Source organism: Pelodiscus sinensis, chromosome 16 (assembly GCF_049634645.1).
Source record: "Pelodiscus sinensis isolate JC-2024 chromosome 16, ASM4963464v1, whole genome shotgun sequence".
Lineage (NCBI taxonomy): Eukaryota > Metazoa > Chordata > Testudines > Trionychidae > Pelodiscus > Pelodiscus sinensis.
This window is the reverse complement of record NC_134726.1, coordinates 15,226,391-15,247,538: the sequence shown is the minus strand read 5'-3', so window position 1 is coordinate 15,247,538 and position 21,148 is coordinate 15,226,391. Positions and strand designations below refer to the sequence as shown.

Here is a 21,148-nt window from a genome sequence, read left to right as displayed (position 1 = left end):
CATGATGGTCAGATCCGAGGCTGCTCTCGGAGCCAGCTCAGCACTCTGCGCCGGAGTGAAGGGAAGCGGCTGAGCTGGTGCTGTCTGGGGAGCCAGTGTTTGGGAAGCCTCCCATGGCCGCTTAGGCTTCGGAGCCGCTGAAGCAGAGGGACGTGGCTTTACATTGCCAGACGTCCCAGGTGTGTCTGCTTGATTTTCCCTGCCATTAAAGGCAGCTGGCAGGGATCTCGCTGGGGACAGCCTTGCCTTCTTTTGGAGTCCCGTAGTGGGGGAGGAAGCCCGGCATTGTGTGGCTGCTGATCAGAGTCAGCTTGCTGTGGTTGCAGGGCTTAGTCAAAGAGGAGCATGCGAAGGCACCTCTCTATCTTTTCTAGCCCTGGAGGTGAGTCTTGTACAATGGTACACTTCTGGGGGGATGCGAGATTCCCCCAGGCAACGGATGCACTCTGAATGGTTGTTGGAAGCTGGAGTTACATTTTTTAAAGCCGGTTGCAGACATTTTGCTGGCAGCCTGAGGCAACGTTGTGGGTGTGTGGTTTTTTTTGTTTGTTTTTTTGAAGCAGGAGAGAGACAGCTAGTTATTCAAATGTTGGTAACTTGGTGATAATGTCTCTGTTCTGTTGTCTTTGTTCCTTTTCTCTTTTTACTTTTTTTTTTAGGTGAACGCAACTATGTACAACGGGAAAACAGCTGAGAGGCGGGAGGTAAGAGCGGTATGCAGTTTCTGTTCTTACTCTCGATAGTTCTGTCTCCCCCCCCCCTTTTTTTTTTTAAAATAAGGAGAAAAAAGGATTGTATGTACAAGGGGGAACTAGAAGGAGTCTAGTTCAGCGAGTGAGCTAAGGAGCGCGGTACCAAGCGTCTGCAGCCTGAGGCAGTGAAGAGGAACTGGCGGGGGTCCGGACCACGCGAGACAGAAAAGAGCGCGAAAGCTGCGAGCCCGCGGCACATGCGTGGTCCGGCCAAACACTGCTCATCACAAGCTTCAGTCTGCGGTGCTGGGGCAAGCCCAGCACCCATAGTGGAGCACACACGGGGACATCCCCGAAGAAGAACAAAAGGTTTCAAATTCAAGCAGTCTAAAGTTCTTTGAACAGCTTTGGTGTGTGTCAAGTCCCAGGTTTTTAAAAGAGCGAACTGAAGAAAACTATTTCCATTCTGTGAAATTATACTGTCCTCTTTATGGGTTACCAACAGGATTGTAACTTTTGGTCAGTGATACACAGATATTTGGGTTTGGGAACTATTAGTTGGCTCTTCAGTGTGTCTCCTACAGCTCTCTGCTGCACATCATATTAAAACACTGCATGATTTAATTATCAACCCATTAAATTATTAACCAATCAAGATGCTTACACTATATTAACCAAATGTAGAACACTTGGCTATTCATTTTGAATTCAGAATTCAACATCTAAAAAATAGCAAACGAAGAACCGGTTACCAATCTCTCATAACCATTCTTCAAGATGGGTTGATCATGTCCATCTGGATATGTGTATGTGCACACCCCATGAACGACTGTCAATTTTTTTGACAATCTGATCAGCTGTTGAGACCCCTGGAGTGGTGCTGGTATGGTGGTGTACATATGCCCTTGCCGACCTGCCTCCTGCTCAGTTCCTTTTTGCTGGATTACTATGAAAGGAAAGCATTTCTACTACGGTGAGTGGCTATGGTGCAGGTTTCCAGGATCTCTCTTACTGGGTCTGAACACTGGAGTTCGATGGGGCTCAAGCATGGAATTTTCAGGCTGTGAGATGGAGGGACCTCAGTTTAGGGGTGCTGGGAGCCTGGTATAATCCTGACTGAGAAGGATTGGGCAATGAAGGGTCCAGCAGCTTCGTGAATCAATGCTGGTGCAGTCACGCCAGTGCTAGCAGGATTAACATTGCCCTGTACTGGTGGATCTTTAGGAGAACGGTGTGGATGAGTGGAAAGGGCAAGGAGGTATAAAGGAGATGGCTTAACCATCAGAGGTGAAAGGTGTCTGCCATGGAAATGAGGCTGTGGTTTATGAATGAGCAGAACATTGACAGTTGCTATTGTTCTGTGTGGGAAAGAGGTCCCAATGGGGAAACCCCCCACCTCTGGCTTGAAGGACCATTTGAGGCTGAGGAAAGAGCGGCTAATGTTCGTTTGCTCGCTTATCCTGCAGCCCTGGAGAGCAATGCCTGTAGGGCAGTGGTTCTTAAAGTGTGGTCTGTGGGCTCATAGCTCCCCCCACACCTGCAAGGGGATATCTGTGGCAGTGCTCCAGCCCTGTGCCCCTGCCTGTGAGGTTGGATCGCCAGTGCCAGCTTCCTGCTGGGGGGGGGGGGGGGAGGGCTAGGAAGGGGAGGGCAAGCATCACAGTATAGATCAAGCTTGCAGGTGGAAGGAAGTGGCTCTGCACGCTGCTATCATTTCAATGAGATTGCATGCAACCTTGAATGTGTCAAGCATGGAGGGAAGATCAAGGACATCCTCCAAGCCACCCTGATGGGTAAGTCCACTAGCACTGGGCTTGACACACTCATTCATGGAGCCAGAGTTGATGTGCCAGGGAGCGGTGTTGGTGCCTATGAGAAAAATACAACTTTAGCACCAAGAGATATTGTACCAATTCCGGTGCGATGTTGAATGTCATTGATGCCGGTTCTGCTGCTTCAGGCCACAGTGCTGCCTCCATGAAAAGGACCTTGAGAGAATTGTTTCTCTCCTTTTTGCTTCTGGGTCTGAAGCTCCAACAAATGGGACGCTTGAGGCAAGTTTGGGTGGATCTCCCTTGGGCATAAACTTCACAAGCTTGCACAGGACATAAACTTCTGCAACTGTGACATGTCCCAGCCCAGGAAATAAAATGTGAGGGGAAACTCCCAAGTTCAAAAAGTAACTAACAGTAACTGCACTACTTATAACTAACCATAACAAGAACAAAAACTATCTGGGAAAAAGACCACTCGGCTAGCACTTGCACTGCAAAAGGGAGTCGCTCAAATGACTGTCACTGGAAGTAAGAAGGAAATGAGCGGGCATACCGGCACCACTCCAGGGGGCTACACACAGCTCACCCGACAGATACTGCTAGGGAAATCTTTCCGATAATGGTGCACACACACACACCTAGTGGAATGGACATGAGCAAGCACTCAAAAAAGAGCAATGAATTCATGCTATTTTGGCTCCCCTAGGTAATGCTGATCACTAATCTGGCACTTGAACCACTGAGTTCAGAGTATCACTGCTTTAGGTATACAGCATAAGCCTCTATCACTTGAATTAAAAAAGTAAATGATAGTAGATTATCTTCTACATGAACCAGCTACTAGAGTGGAACAAGAAGCTTTGCCAGTGAGTACCCCCTATAACTGCATGTAATATGCAATAATATGAGACTACATCACCATCAGCAGAGAAAGACCCACTCACTCCAAATTACTAATAATCAAATTATAATTGTGACTAGCTCAAAAATGAACCTGCAAATATATCTAAATAACTCACAAGATGTTTGAAAAGCCAAAAATCTGTTCTCTAGCAAGCTAATTCAAACCTTTACTTCAAAACACTCAAATTGTGGAAATCATAAAGCATTAATATGCAAAACAAATGAAAGAACACCCATATAAAGGGCTGGTCTATACGAGCATAGCTTCGTTCCTTGGGGTAGGAAAAATCCACACCCTCATAAGACATAATTAAGTCGACTAACACCAAGTATAGGCAACACTAGGTTGATAGAAGAAATCTGATTGATATATACGTAATAGGCAACTGGAGAGGTGGATTACCTACTGGAAACTGTGGCATTCAATATATATACACCAGTGTTGTCTTCAAGTCATCATTGTCAAGTCCAAGTCGAATCTCAAGTCACTACAGTTTAAGTCTCAAGTCGAGTCTCGAGTCCCTAAAGTCACTTTCGAGTCAAGTCTCAAGTCGAGTCTCAAGTCTTAATTTAAAAAATGTCAAGTCACTTTTGTACAAGCCATCAATATCGGCATTGACAATTTTTTTAAAAAGTCCATTTAACAAAATTAGCGAGTCTCAAGTCACACACCATGAATCCGAGTTGAGTCTCAAGTCGAGTCGCCTAGGCGACTTAAGTCGGACTCAAGTCAACAACTCTGATATACACGGAAGCAAACATCTGCAGCACTGCAGTTCTTCAACTATAATGTTTTAAGAGCAGACACAGCCTAAGTTACCTTGTGCTATAGAGTGTGAGATACAACTAGTTTTTATTCTAATTTGCAACAGAGCCCATATGGAAGATGCAGACAGATCACAAGATATGTTCATTTAAACAGAGCACTAGGCTTATTTTGGAGGCATGGAAAGGTTGATTTTGATTTATTTTTGTCTTTTTTCACAAATACAATTGACTTTCAATTTACACTTCTTCATATCAAGACAAGGAAGACATACATACCTACATTACATGGTAAAACAAAGTGCTCTTTTACGGTTTCAACAAATCCAGAATTTGGCAGTATATAACCAAAAAGATTTTGTGCAACCTACAATTAAGTGGATTTTCTAAAATGTTCTACTCATCCTCTACTTTCCAACAGATATGAGAGCATCATAACACTGGTAGCTTACATTTAGTTCCTTTAGCAATCAAGGGTGGTATTTAATATGGTACTGGCCCCTAAAAGCTTTTTGATACACTGTACATACAACCTAAAGATTTGTTTAAACTGTAGGTCATTTGCACAAAGCTACTCACTAAGCAAAGTGATTAATATGCAAAGCTTGAACCTCTGATGATGTGAAAATTTTGGCATGCCATCTGTGACTAAAATTGTACAGTTATTGAATAAACTCATTAGCAGTGTTCTCTTAACTAAGAAAATAGTATTTCCTTTCCACGACTATATTTCATTTTACTTTCATCCAGTATACTCATAATAGTGCACTCTGCCTTTCAAGTGTGTAATGATGTGACACCTGCATAAAAGTTAAGCAAAAATGTGTGCACATCACGACTGTTAAGGTTCCAGCTAAGTTTAGATCTGACATGTTTACCACGGTTAAATTATGTCCATAGATTCTACCAGTTCAGATGATTGTCCAATACTAATATGGAAAACAAAGCAATAGTGGCTTAGTTAGGTTTCAAACTAAGTAATTCTGATAGGATGAATATGGAAAAAAGTCTTTATTACTTCTTACATTTAACAATTATATTTTATATGCTGCAAACATATCTATAAAAAGAAAAAAGTACAATGGATGACACCAAGGCTGTATAGGAAGGTTCTGTCACAATTCCTAATTTTTCTAACTTTACTGCTTCATCTAGATTCATCTGCTGGATTTGTTCCTTAAAGCACAAAAGTAACAATATCGCTATAAGCTTACGATATACCTTCCTTTGTAAGAGGTACATGCAAACAAACACACTCATTACCTGCTATTAATATCCAAACTTTGCAAGTCAGTTCAGCAGCCTACTGCCTTTGAAAGAAGTACTCTTGTTCCCTTAATTAACAAAAGGTAAGTGCACACAACGAATGAGGAGGTCATCTAGTATTGATCCTATTTGTGAACAGGCTCTTAAGCCTTCATGAAGTGCCCAACACTACATTAATCCCAGAGACTATCAAATAAATCCATAATTGATTGCAAATACCTAAAAACAGAAGTTACTTAAACATGTTTATTACGAGACAGAGAAAGAGGAATATTTTTAATAAGGCACATTTTTACTCCAAATTAAAGTGCTGCAGCTTTGTAACAAATTTACCATTTAATATTTTACTGGGCTCTAAATTTTTATTCAGAGTAATAAGAAAAAAGTTTATAACATAACACCCACTTCACTATGCTCAAAATGTGAAGAGGTCTTCTACCTGCTGACAGAGAGGAAAGATGCTTCTTTAAGCCAGTTTCTGAGTTTGCTTATATTAAATCAGCACTGCCATTTTAGGAAATAGGGAGGGAACATGTAGTATCTTTATGGATGACCTGGTTCAAATTATGGGAAACTAAACATGATCAACAATGTGTACCCACGTGCTCCAATTGAAGGATATTTTGTGAGGTGGACAATATGGTGTGGAATATAGAGTTCAAGGTTGGAGATTCAGAAAACCTCAAGTTCAGATGACTGACCTGATGTGAAAAAACAACTAGGAGTGCTATACCACCTTAGAGACTAACAAATACATTATATATCATAAGCTTTTATGAGACATTATGAAAGTCCCTTCATTTATCTAACTCAGTTTTCACATCTGTAACATGCTATTTTTTTTAACCTACCTTCCATGCTATTTTAAGAAATCAGTTAACATTTGTGCAGTGCTTTGAACATTTAAAACTGTATTTAAGCGCTAAATAATATTTTAAAATAGTTCATGAACGTAACCAGAGAAGCTGGCAGATTTATTAAAAGCTGAGAATATTTTCAATCAATATAGAAGACCAGCTAACAAAAGGCAGCCAATGATGTGTCAACCTATATTGTGTCAATGCAACAAATAAGAGTTCATCCTCTCAAGCCAAGAACCTAGAACAAGAGGTTTGCATAACTAGTAAGTCTTACAATATGCACAGAAGATTTCCTGGACCGACTAGGGAAAAACTGAAGAATCATGCTTCAAGTACCAGAATTTTCAAATTCTGATACCATAACAAAAAGGGTGCTAAGATGACCATAGCTGTCAAGAAAGTGCAAGGGTCACACTAGGCCTCAAAATGACCAAAATTATCCCCTCAGAGGCCTTTATTTTATAACGGCAAGTTATCCTATAGTAAATGACCAACTCTACTTCTCCAGTTCTTTCAGGCCCCAAAATCTAGGTGACAGATATTTCAGGTTTCTATCTTGTGGCATTTTTTTTTCCAACATTGATCAATGCAATCCCACAGTCTGCAATTCAAAATGGGCTTTAAATTAAAACACTACCTTAAGATATATATGGAATATATATGTAAGGAATGTTTAACACTCAAAAGACAACTTGTACCCTGTTTAGGGTTAAGGTGGGTCTAACTGGAAAAAGGATAGAAATGAACTCTTAGCTTCAGAGTTCTTACCTGTTGGATCTTGCTCTTCCTTGACTTTTTTGAACTTTTTGGCTCTCTTCCTTCCCTCTGGAACACACTCTGCATAGCAATCTGTTTCATCAAGCTCTGTGCCTTGGATTTCTCTCTCTTCCATATCATCAGAGCAAGCTTCCTCTTGAATAGGGCTCATACTTCTTTTTCCCATTGTGCTGGTAGTTGTAAAACTAGCATTAAAAAAGCAAGACAACATGATCTGATAGAATGAATACAAAACGAGTATTTAATAAAGCAGGTGTTGCATATTAAAATTAGAAAGATTCATGGATCAACCATAAATTTTAGTAATCATCACAGTTCACCACATCAACTGCATAAATTGTCTGGAAAATAATGAAGTCTTAAAATAGAAAACGTGTCCACTTGCAATGTTCCATAAAACTTATATTCACAATTTCATCTTTTTAGATCTGTTCTTTTTACAGGAATATTTTATATTTTCCCCCTTCTTAAGATCAGGACATTTTTAGCTCCATAAAAACACTGATTGAAACTAGTTTCAAAGAGAACTGTATTTTATGAAGACACTGATAGTTTAACGCATCTTCAGACTCAGCTACAAAAGCAATCCCAGGGCAACACCAACAGATATTGAAAACTGAACTAGTTATTATAGCTCTGAGATGTATTTGAAATTAACACATTCTATATGCTCACTTTTTCATGTTTTCTTTGGATAAGTAATCTGAATAATATTTGTTAGGTAAAAGAGATGAAACCATCATCCATTTAAATCAAGTCTTAGGGCGTAAAGATTACCTGCATATAAAAATCTATACATCAAAATAAAACTGTACTTTCTCTTGTACCTCTATAGACTACTTACCCATAATATAATCTACATTCATCAAGACTTGATTAAAAACTAAGGTCTGAACAGAATAATTCCAACCATTTTATTCAGAATGCAGTGAAATTACACTGCACAAGACAGTTTCACCTTTTAATTCCACTGTAATTCGCCATTAGAGCAAAAAAGTGTAATATCATTAAAGTTACCTAGATCAAAGAATAATTTTGTAATGCAATTACTGTGCATCTGATTATTAGATGCTTGCTCAAAATTACTTTTTAAATAAGCCATTTGACGATTATACTAAATTTATGCTTATGAAGCTTCAAGTTTCCTGTTAATTTAAAGTGACATCTCACGTTGCAGTATATACCAATTCCTAAATAAAAACCCTTACATAAACCAAAATGTTACATATTTGTTAAACATTAAAAAGCCTGATATCATATGTCTATTTTACACTTAATGACAAAGAAATATGGCTCCCCCACAATCCTTTAAAGGAATGTGTGTTTGGTTGTATTTTTTGGCTTCAAGGTGAAAAACATTTTGGCAGTGGATTCAGCAGAACTTCTCTTTAATTGAAAATGTCTTCTTTTTGGGATACCCAATGGTACTGAAATATAAAATATGACTAAACATCATGCTCTTAATTCTACTTCAGGATAATACACACGCTGCCTAGACTCAATTAATAGCTGGATTCTCCTCTCAATAGTCAGAGACAAGAGGCCTCCCTTAGGGTCTCTTAAAAGATCTCATGAAGTCGTACCATGACTACCATTGACAAGCACTTCAAGGCTAGTTAGCTACCACAGTTCAGTTTGAAACTTCATTCCAGCTCAAATGCCAAAGTCAACAATCCTCTAATTTCTAATCAGGCTTCTGGATCACGCATATATAACAAGACAACCAGCATACAAAGTTATTGAGTTTTCTAATCTAGAAGGCATTTTGAAAATAATGGCCAGACCTGTCTTGTATCCCCGTACAATTAATTTCCCAACCCAAATGTTCCAAAATCTGTCTATGGTACATTCAAGTCCAGCCAAAGGCTTTCAGCATTACCAGGGTTGGTACGGGTGCTGACTCTGCATGCATCATCGGTACCAGTCTGGTGATAGTGTGCACCATGAGTTCTGCAGGTACCGATGATGTGGTGTATTGCATCACCATTGGTTCAGCCAGTGCCTTGTTGGTCCTTTAGCCTTAAAAGGTTGAGGCTACCACAGCGCAAGACAGTTTTGAAGTCTAAGCTCCCTGGAACTTATCTATACCGGACGTGCCCAGAACCTGCCAGTCCAATGAGGATGGTGCTGTTGATACCAATGCAGGCTTATGAGTTGAAGGCCCCCTTTTTTAAGGGCAATTGGTGCCTGACAAAGTAAGGTTCTCTTGCTTGGCAATTTTTTTTTTTTTTGCAGGAAGGTCCTGAGGTGGTAAACAGGAATCTTGTTCCAAGGCCACAGTTGAAGATCTCTGGGAAGGTGGTGAATGGGACTCCGGCTCTGAAGCTGGTCTGACCAACTTTTCCATCAAGAGGAGCTTCACTTGGCAGTCCCATTCCTTCAGAGATCTTGCAGATAGGGTTTTTTGGGTTTTTTTGTGGTGGTGGCATTTCTGCAGTATATGATCCTCCCCCATGTATCTAATGCATTGAGCATGGCTTTAAGAAATTAGGGATAGAAAGCTTGCATGTGAGGGCATCTTTTGAAACCAGGGCAGTCCAGCATGCCGGAGGTCTGGTACAGAGGATTAAGTACAAGAACAAAAAGAAAGGCTTTTTTTTAAGGTTAAAATAAAGGTGGAGGGAGGAGGGCAGGTAAGTAAAATAATTGAGAGGAAATAGGAAAACTCACATCTGAGGTCCATAGTTGAAGAGAGCTGTTGGGTTCGAACCCAAGCCTAGGGTGGTAGAGAAGAAACTGAGATGGCTGACAACGCGCATGCCTGTATGCTTGCTATGCAGTGAGACAGCCCTATGCATGTGTGTCAGCACCCAGGGTACTGCTGCTAAAAGTATTCGACAATAAGTGCAGGGCACAGAAACACCTACAGCGGTGCACCCATGGGGACATTCCTCAAAGAAGAATAGTTCTCAATGATTGTTAACTTCAATTTGAGTATATTGGTTTCAGATCTTCAATTTTTTCACACATCTGTCAGATCCTCAGTTCAGGGACCTTTCTTTCTGTTTAACATGCAGCTGAGAACACAGACCATGCATGATCGTGTCAAATATATGTGCCTTATACAGGCCCTAGATTTCATTACTATAGGCAATTATATTATTCTATAAAATAGCTGAACCCAGCCAGTTCTTATTATGCACAGCATTTGTGCATAATCTCATACAATATTAACAAAGAAATTCTGAACTGCTAACTTGATGCAGCGTTTCAGCTCAAGAATAAATTTTTAAGGGAGAGCTGAATTTTCAGGTTAAGAATTTCAATTACAGGCAGTCCCCGACTTACGCGGATCCGACTTATGTCGGATCCGCAGTTACGAACGGGGCTGCCCCAGAGGACACGGACTGCGGGACCTCGCGGTCCTGCCGCCCATGTACTCCGGGGCTTTCTCCGCGTCTCCCTGGTCTGCAGACCAGAAAGACGCGGAGCAAAGCCGCGTAGGGGCTCGGGCAGTGAGGCAGCCCAGGCACGCCTGGGCTGCTCCGCTGCCGGCTTCCCCCGAGGCTTTGCCAGACCAGGGAGACTGGGAGCAAAGCCGCGGAGGATCCAGGCGGCGGGACCGCGGTGCGTCTTGGTCCACCGCCCGCGTCTTCCTGGTAGTACGGCTCCCTCCTCCCCCCCAGCAGACTAGGCTTTTCTCCAGACGCCTGTGGCAGAGCAGCTGGGGCACTGCCGGTTGGTCCCGCAGCGCCGCTCTGGGCGCTACTGGACCAACCCGGCAGCACCCCAGCTGCTCTGCCCCAGGAGTCCTGATTCAGCCGCTGCTGGTCAGTTTCAGCAGCGGCTGAATCAGGACGCCTGGGGTAGAGCAGATGGGGTGTTGCTGGGTTGGTCCAGCAGCGCTGAGGAGCGGCGCTACTGGAGCAATCTAGCAGCACCCCAGCTGCTCTGCCCCAGGCGTCTCCAAGTCAGCTGCTGCTGAAACTGACCAGCGCTGACTACGGGAAGCCCGAGGCAGAGTTGCTCTGCCCCGGGCTTCCTGGAATCAGCTGCTGATCAGTTTCATCAGCAGCTGACTTGGGGACGCTTGGGGTTCTTAAGTTGATTCTGTATGTAAGTCAGAACTGGCGGTCAGTTTCAGCAGCGGCTGAATCTGGACGCCAGTTCCGACTTACATACAGATTCAACTTAAGAACAAACCTACAGTCCCTATCTTGTACGTAACCCGGGGACTGCCTGTATAGGTTCTAAACAGCATCAGCCTCCTAGAATAAATTTGTACATAATTTTTAAAATACCACAAAAATTTCAGTTTGTTTCAAAATGTACATATACAGGGCTCAACAAATAATACAATCTACTTGCCCATGGTGAGTAGATTGTAACCCGGAAGAGCCGGGTTCGGGCAATCTGTGCATGCGCAGATCACCAGACAGCATGGCTGGCAAGTGGGGCTTGCTGCGGTTCGGCAAGCCCTGTACATATATACCTGTCATCTAAGCTAAGAATAGAAATTATAGTCAGAAGCCATCTGAAGAGGATTTTTTTAAATGTCTATTCCTTTATATATTGGTAAATCATTTTTGGTTCTCTTGTGTTTTTCTTATAAAATCACAAGCCAAGTTAAAGAAAAGAAAAACCTATTGGCAGGACAATGCTAGTCATCAAGACCCCAGTTTTGGGAATAGACTATTCCTTCCAGATCAGTGCTGATGAAAGTGTGCACGGCGGGTGAAATTCTCAGTCTCTTCAGTGAATGCAATTCCTTCCTCTTCCAGCTTTCACAGTGCATTGATCCACATTCAAGCAGTTTTATCAACCCTGAAAGAAGCTGAACAGATGAGAGCCAGTGGTACAAAGTGAAGAGATTAATATTAACTTCTAGCCAATTAAGCTGATCTCAATTCACAAAACTAGGAACATTTAGGGCCACTGTTAAATTCCAACAGTATTTCTAGTAACAACAAACAGAATTACTCAAGTTAAGTAACAGAATATGCTGGTTCTATAGTGCCAGATGATTAAAAAAAACAAAAATATCACCTTAGCAATACCATTTCAGATACTGAACAGGAAAAGTCTACTCGCTGTTGGCTGCCACAATTACTTTCCAAGGGACAGGGAAGGAGGACAACAATTTTGCAAGGTACAAAGATATTCTGACTAACTTCTTGGCTACTGTTTATGTGCACCAAAACTAAGAATTTGAACTTTACTGGCATTTCAGTCTGAATATTTTAGTTTAAACAGAATTGCTGTTGTGGGACGGAAACCATATACTCAAATACATCCTTCCTGTTCTTACTACGGCACCTTTTTATTTTTTAAAAACTGGTGGAAATTATAATGGTTGTCATTAATCTCATTTGAGTCAGACTAGGAACCTGGGAAATAAACCCTAAAGAATTAAGGCTACGCTACAAATCCTGAAATGGCATTGCATTGTTGACTTAGCCAAACAGAGCAAGAGGCACTTTTTAGTATAAAAATATTAAAATGTCTCAATTTTTATCCTATGGCTTAGCACTATTTTGCAAAGATGTGAAATGGTGCATTTAACATGAACATCAACTGGCAATTTATAATTTGCTAAGCACAATGTGCTCGGCACTGTGCAAAGCACAACAGGTCAGAATCAATCCTGCAGTTTACAATCTAAACAATGGCACTGAAACAAGGAAAGCTGATTTAGTGATAAACTATTAATGCTATCAAATACAACACTGAAGAGTATTTTCTCCAACTTTTCACTTATCTTTGTATTAATAGAAAACAACTTTTCCAGTGTGAAGCATTTGTTTTTTAAGTCCATATTATCCTTTTAACTTCATTCCTTTTGTATTATGTAGAAGGGTGTATTTTTAATATGGACAGCTTTCATTATAAGTGTAAGTACCACCATTAGTGTTAATGGGCATTAATGTGTGACTTTAGATCTACAGATGGGCTTTAGAATCCAACCCCAAACACAAAAGCTCACATGTCAATTTTTACAACACTCAAAAAAAGAGATGCACTTGTGGGACAGAAGGTAAGTTATTTTCAACATTTTTCTTATATCGCATTAAGAGGCGAGATCCTTAAAGTCAAACCAGAAAAACAATTATATGACAACCAGTCACACATTGGAAAATGTCAAACTATATGAAAATATATTAATATTTTATACAATTGGATCAATAATTCATATGAAAGGCTTTGGGAAAATTTAAGTCCCTAGTAAGGAACATTTTGATATTAGCACAACTATATTACAAACAAAGTTGCTGCTTTTGGTGATGAACTGTAGCCAATTATCAAGTATTACTTAACCTGCTAATTTTATATGTACATATGTAGATGGCAGGTATGTACAGGAAAAACTAATCACAATTGATACTTTATATATTTGCATTAGAATTAAAGTTTAACAGGTTGATAACATAAATCTACTTTTAAAAATATTGTTGTAAAAATTATTTCTGGGCTAACTCCTTGCTTCCCATATTTAATTCTGGGCAGAGTTTATCAGGTTCAGTCGTAAACCCCTGATAAATTGATATTTATAATGGAAATGCTGATAAATGATTATAGCAGCATGAACAATACCTAAATAACACTTCTAACAAACAGTAGAATCAAAATACGTGCAAAGAGAAACCACAAAGCAAAAAATAAAACAAAAATTTCAGTGGAATTAACCATTCAAGTTCACTAACAAATCTGAATTAGTAGCTTTTTAATATGCCAGCCAGATCCATAGTTAGATTTTTAATACATACACTCTTCCTACTACTGTAATTTTCCTATGATCAAGTTTTAAGTACACATTTCTCCTATCTACCAATTAAAATATATTAACCAAACATTAATTTGTGTAGTTGCCTCACAATGAGAAATTCTAAGTGCAGCTAGGCAGAATAAGTGACTTGGATTAAGAAGGTTTAATATACAAAACATGTAGATCTGAAGTATGAAGAAGTGGGCTGTGCCCAGGACAGCTCATGATACCATCTACATGTTTTGTTAGTCTATAAAGTGCTACCAGACTATTTGTTGTTTTGTTCTAGATTGATGCGTCATTAGAAGTGGTTTATGAACAAGTTGATAAATTAAACAACAATAAATCACAGGACCAGAAGAAAGAATGAAAAGTGAAACTACAGAGCTACTTTGGTTTGTAACCTATCCCTTTAAAATCAGGTGTGGGGAACCTAAGGCCTAGGGGGCTGGATATGGCCCCTACATTTCCTGGATCCAGGCCCTGAGGCTTGAGACTCCCCCCCAGCTTTGGGAAGCCCACTCTAGTGCTCCAGACTCCTTGCCATCCCCCCATGGGGCTGGAGCACACAAAATCTACTAGCCTGGGCCCTCTTAGGCTCTGATGTGCGAGGGGAATGTGAAGAGCATCGGTCTCCTTCTCAGTTGGGAGCCACATCAATGTGGGTTTGGGCTTTCTTTTCTTTGCTTCTCACTTGCGTGTAGCTCCTAACTGCTTTTTTTGTAGATCTCCCATACCCCCGGATACCAAAATGGTTCTCTTCCCCTGCTTTAAATCATCTTCTGTAACAAATGACTGGTGGATAGCTAATGTGAAATCAATTTTTAAAAAGGGTTCCAGAGGTGATCCAGGCACTTACAGGCCGGTAAATTGAATTTCGGTACTGGGCAAATTGGTTGAAACTACAGTAAAGCACGGAATTGTCAGACACATAAGTTGAACATAATTTGTTGAGAAAAAGTCAACATAACTCTTTGTAAAGAGAAATCATGTCTCACCAATATACTAGAATTCTTTGAGGCAGACAACAAGCATGTGGGTTAATGGGGATCCAATGGATATCATGTACTTAGATTTCCAGATAGCCTTTGACAATGTTCTATACCAAAAGCTTTTAAGCAAAGTAGGCTGTTATGGGATAAGAGGGAAGGTCTCCTCATGGACTGGTAACTGGTTAAAAAACAGTGGTGGTTGCCTGCAGCCCTGTGGTCACATGCAACCCATCAGGGTTCTACGCATGGCCTACAAGACATTTTGTTTTCCTAACAGTATTACTAAAGTGACATGCATGTGAATGGAGACACATGCTGATTGCACACAATGTGTCTAAATTAACTGTTAACATTCAAGAAAGAGATCTTGGAGTAATTATGGATAGTTCTCTGAAAACATCCACTCAATGTGCAGCATCAGTCAAAAAAGCAAACAGAACGTTGAGAATTATTAAGAAAGGGACAGAGAATATCTTTTGCCTCTATATAAATTCATGGTACACTCTCTTCTTGAGTACAGATTGCAGATTTGGTCACTTCATCTACAAAAAGATCTTGGCATTGGAAAAGCTGAGAAAAGAGTAACAAAAAAGATTAGGGGTATGGAATAGGGATGTCATCAAAAGTGTTTTTTGGTAAATGTGTAACTGCCCAATTTTTCAGTGGTTACTTGTTTACATATAGGGGAGGCTGGGGGGAGCCCCTTCTGCTGCCTGCAGCGAGGGGGAGAGAAGGTAGATGGCTCCGTAGGAGTCGATACACACAGGGAGCTACCTCGCCCTCCACACTACTGACTCTATCAGAGGCAGCAGCGGGTGGAGGTGGGAGGGCAGCCAGGGGTAGGATTAACCAATAAGCCCTGGCTTATCAATTAATCATGTAAATGACTACATACTAACATCCCAAGCATGGAATGCTGCCATATGAAGACAGATTAATAAAACTAGGACACTCCAGCTTGGAAAAGATGAGGGGATACAACAGAGGTCTATACATGGTACGGAAAAAGTGAAGAAGAATTATTTACTCCTTCTCATAACACAAGAACTAGGCGTCACCAAATTAAGTTAATAGGTAGCAGATTTAAAAACAAACAAAAGGAAGTATTTTATATCACAATGAACAACCTGTGGAACTCCTTTCCAAGACCAATACTAAAATAGGGTTAAAAAAAGCGCTAGATAAATTCATGGAGGATAGGTCCATCAATGGCTATTATCCAGGATGGGTAGGAATGGTGTCCCTCACCTCTGTTTGTCAGAAGTTGGGAATGGATGACAGGGGATGGCTCATTTGACGATCACCTGTTCTGTTCATTCCCTCTAGAGTTCCTGGCATTGCTAGACAGGATACTGGGCTAGATGGACTTTTTGTCTGATCCAGTATGGCTGTTATGATATTTTGCTCTATAAAAGAATGTATGTACCCATGAAGAAGTCACATCTGTAGTCTTCCTTGCTAGACAGCCCACTATCAACTCTTCAAGCCAGTAGACTTTAATTTGGGACATGGATTCTACTAATACGTGACTATGCAATACATTCTGCCCTTTAAAGATCAAAATACAAAAAATGCTATAAATCTGTCATTATGGGACTCATGACCCAGTCCAGCAGATCTTCAATGACAGAAGCTCAGCTGCAATAATGAAGTCCTAAACCATCTAGATACTCATGGTAAACAGGGCTAGGGATGTAAGCAACTAATCTACTGAGCGACACACTAGTCGACTAGTTGCTCCCCCCCACCTTGCTGCCTCTATCAGAAAGAGGCAGGGGGGAGGGAGGGGACAGGAGGCTAGGGGGAGCCAGCTTAAAAGCTGGTTCCCCCCAGCTCCGTGGGAGGGGGTAGGGGTGTAGTGGTGGTGTTCCACGTTTGAAATGTACAAGAGTCCCTGCTGGGGCTCTTGCACATGTCAAAGCGGAAGTGCCGCATGGAGCCTCAGAGAGTCCCCCACTGGCAAAGGCTCTACGCGGTGTTACAATCGTTTCAAAGGCAGAATGCCACATGACACTTCTGCCTTTGAAATGTAGCAACAGCCAGGCAGGCTCTTGCTGCATTTAAAAGTGAAAGCACCCTTATCGACAAATCAAACAGTCAATGGAAATTCCGTCAACTTTTCAACTAGTTGATTAATCTAACTTTAACATCCTTAAACAAGGCAGTATCAAAGTACCTCAAAAGCCTTCCAATATTATCTAAACTTATAGGAACTATAAACTGTGTGAAGATGTGTTACAGCAATTCAGTGTATTTTATTGTAGTAATTCTATTCCTAGATCAATTAATTTCACAGAAAGTAACTGAGGACTCAACCTTTAAAAGTCCTATAGTAAATCAACGTAACAAGCCTCTCTCATTATTCATGCTCTCTTATACTAAAGAAGACCTAACTACGGAACACAATTTTTTGGGTTAACTCCTTATGCCAACTCCCCCAAAGACTCTCTTGTGTTCTTCCATCTCTCCTAAACATTCCTCTCAAACTTTCCAATTCCAAGTGTGACAAGCAGCCAAAACACAACACACCTCTGTTGTGTTTATACTAAATATAATCACTCACCATAAGTATAAAACCTGTTTTTAAGGATGTTTTCATTGTGGAAAAAGAAGCCAGTTTTTCATATTGCAAAATCCAGCACATTCATGGATGGAGATGATGTGAGCTAGAAGTCACAACATTATTCATACAAAAGGAGAAAGAATCAGAAAAAGCCCAGTACCTCATGCTCCCTATTCATCCCCTTCCCATCCAGTAAACATGTCAGGTCAGCAGCTCCCTGAGATTTTTACAAAGTTTAAGAGGGAATCTACAAAATCGTGCAGCAGAGACTTTCAAGGAAAATACATCGATGATGTATAACAGTACAGTACACAATACAGTAACACCTAGAAGCCTCACGCCTACCCTAAAAAGTAGATGATCAATGAAGGAGTCTCATACAGAATTTCTTCCATTCTTCCTCACCACTTAGCTATACAGAAGCATTTGTCATTAAAATTGTTCAGTTGGCTGTTTCCCAGTGAATGAGAGATTATGTATTGCCCTGGGTAAGCACCTTGCAAAGTCAGCCACAAAACACAGACTACTGCACAAGAGAAAGCACCTAAGTTTCCAAATCCAAAGAATAGCCATCCAGAGCTGTTGAAATTAAAGATAAAATTTCTTTCCAATGTCCTATTATTATTACAGGCAGTCCCCGGGTTACATGGATCCGACTTACATCGGATCCCTACTTACAAACGGGGTGAAGCAACCCCGCACTAGCTGCTTCCCCCCAGCAGACCAGGGAGACACGAAGCTAGCGACCCCCCCGCCCCCCCCTCCCGCCCCTCAGCAGACCAGGGAAACACGGAGCGGCTTTTGGGAGAATAAAACTGAGCTCTGGAGAAATGTTTGGCTCGAGTTTCCCCTACAATATGTACCAGTTCCGACTTACATACAAATTCAACTTAAGAACAAACCTACAGTCCCTATATCTTGTACGTAACCCGGGGACTGCCTGTATTACTACTACTTATGAAAAGTTCTCACCTGTTAGCACAGTAATACCGACTGTGGGGAACGTATGATGTGTATTGCGTTTTTAATCGCTTTCTCTCCATCTCCTTCCAACTATCTTCTGTCCACTTCCTTTTTGCCTGATTCTCTTCATGCTTTTTCTCAACATATTCTGCATAGGTCTGGATCCTATAACTTTCAGCATACCTGCTGGTGTTTACAGCTATGGGGAAGAAAAGTGTTGGATATTATATACAGAACAGCCTTAAATATAGCCTCCCCTCCCCTGAAATAACTTTAAGAAGATGGAATGAACAGCTTGATCCACGAATGTATATAATTCAAAGATCAACTGTTAGTGGTAAAATGCAATAAGCTCCTTCTAATTTTATGATAAACACTTCAGGAATGAGAATGCACAAGAAACATTACAAGAAATATTATGAAACTGTAAAGGAGAACTTCCAAGTAAGGATGCCCACAATTTGCTGTCATCTCTCTAGGACAGGGAAGATGCAATTTTAGTTTGGAAGAATGGAGATTTCCACCCTTATCCCCAGGAGATTGAAGTTCAAACACGACACTCAGGGACACAACAGCCTACAGTACAGTAGAAGAACTTGCTCCATTCACATCCAAAGTGTGTGGGTTTTTTTTTTTTTTTTTTTTTAATAGCTGGACCCTATGGCAACTGCCCTTTCCCCTCCTCCCGCCCCGCCTTCTGCCTCCCATCAGCAAGCCTGAACACCCATCCTCCTTTGATGAAGAAAACAAACTGTTTCACGCCTTCTTAATTCACATTGTTGCACATGAGAGAAGCATCAGGGGGTAGTCTGAAAAAACTGAACACACAAAAACAGTCTGGTAGCACTTTATAGTCTAACAAAACATGTAGATGGTATCATGAGCTTTTGTGGGCACAGCCCACTTCTTCACATGACCAGAGTGTTGGATGTCTAGGACCAACGTAAATAGGTGAGACCGGGGTGCAGGTGGAAGAAGGGAAAATGGGCAGAGGGGGAGAAGAGAACAAGAAAAGGCAGTGGGTAAAAAATATATCAAGGAAAAGTACTATTTGCACTGCTTAAAAAAATAGGCCTCACAAAAGGCTTAATTGGGTTCAAGTTTTTGTTTTGTTTTTTTTTTAAATGAGAAACCACCAAATCTTCAGTCATTATCCTTTCCAGAGTGTTCATTGGCAAGAAAAAGTCTTCCTGGATTTTTTCCTTTAAGTCTCATTACTTAACCCAGCAGGTTTATTTTGCAAGTTTGCCAGGAAAAGTCTACATTTACAGAACTTTTGATGAAACCTTGTTTTGATTGCTGCACAATACAACTTTAGTTGGGTTGCATTTTTTAGTATGCAAAATATTCATTAAAGAGGCACACAGTCACTCCTACTATCATAGCCATCTACTGCTGGGACTCCATTTCACTGAAACATGACTATCGATTTATGATGGAAAGATTTCTCTCAACACATGCAGAATTAGGATCACTTAAAAAACTATCCACTTTCATTGGCTGCCTTCACTCAGCAACAATTTACCAACGTTCTTTTGAGTCCCAATAGTTTTATAGCTCTGTCTTTAATCTGTAAACCCAGTTCTGGCCTGAAGCCATCACAATAATGGATGAATCAGCAAAATGAATTGACTGTAAACTGGAAACAGCAGAGAACACCAGTTTAACTGTTTAAAAGAAAGTATGTAGGAAGATCAGTTATAGACTACTTAAAATGTAATGTAAGTTATTCACGCACTTTGTGTAACTCAAATTCAATGAAGTTTATCACTGTTTTCAATAAACATGCAGGAAGATTACTGCTAGTCCATGTATTGAAACTGGCATGCATGCCTTCATCTCACAGTTACATATAGGCTGGGAAGCAGTATCAATGATGTAAAAGAAAAATAAATTTCAACAACTGAAGTTTGTATCCAATAGATATATTTAAAGTGCTCTGTAATTAATGATCCTTGTGCCACAAGTGGCATATATTAGTGCTGTTGATAGAACATGAATCTTTTACTACATGCATCGATAGCCCAACTAAAGCATATACTTATGTTATAGACTTTACACAGTGAACAGTTGAGATTCATATATAGAAAGTTTTAAGAACTGAAACAGCTAAAACTTTCTTCTATGATTTTCAGAAATGTCTGTGGTAAAGAAACAATTTTTAACTCTATTTGCAGCTATATTAGTAACAAAGCTTTGAGAATAGTATTCTGCATGCCACAATAGCACCAACATGCTACACATACTGCTGTCTCATTTTGCAACTTCTGCCTAATGGCATGTGTTTCCAAAAAGCTCAATCTCCCTGTAACACAGTAAGCTCTTTAAAAAAAGTTTTGCACTATTTCATTAGCTGAAAATGCTATACTCTCCCTTTCTAGATCTGAGTTGGTGAGTCTGGTTTAAGGCTATCAAGAGCAAGCAGTTAAGTTATACACCAAATTAAATCCATTAAATGATTATTTTAAAAAATCTAATTGCAAACACAACACTATGTTCTGAAGAACATTTTTAAACCAAAGCATCGCCCCCAGTTACTAGGCAGATTATTAAATAGACTGACTGAGCCTGAGTGATCTAAAAGGAATGTGCACAAACACAAAGATTTTCTCTTATTAAGTCATTGCCGTAGTACAAAACTAAAATCATGCCAGACAGCCACTGAAAATAGTGAGAATATGAAATACGCAAAGTGGTCTCAGCGCTAAATATACAATTAAATTTGTAGATATAAAAACTACACATAGTTTATATTACACACACAGAACTAAATTAAAGATTAAGGTTAGAAAAAGCAAGCACTGAAAAATTGGGAAACTGTAGAATAAGGATTACCAGAGGAACCTTAATTTGGCATCTTTTATGTATGCATTATGATGCTGTCATTAA

The 21,148-nt window shown here is 40.4% G+C and overlaps 1 protein-coding gene across 3 annotated transcripts in view; it reads right to left on the bottom strand.

Annotated features, from left to right (window-relative positions):
* The window catches only part of PARN (poly(A)-specific ribonuclease), a 196,220-nt gene that overhangs the window by 37,873 nt on the left and 137,199 nt on the right, over nt 1-21,148 (bottom strand). For 2 of the 3 annotated variants that reach the window (XR_012896124.1, XM_006134132.4), the window contains exons 22-23: nt 18,269-18,458; nt 7,030-7,223 (exon numbers count right to left, since the gene is read on the bottom strand). Coding sequence is in view for 2 of the 3 variants with exons in the window: in XM_006134132.4 (XP_006134194.2) it covers nt 7,030-7,223; nt 18,269-18,458 (384 nt within the window). In the remaining variant the exon portion in view is untranslated. Of the gene's footprint in view, nt 1-7,029; nt 7,224-11,225; nt 11,813-18,268; nt 18,459-21,148 lie in introns of those variants that run through there. The other variant, XM_025190140.2, reaches the window with a different exon arrangement.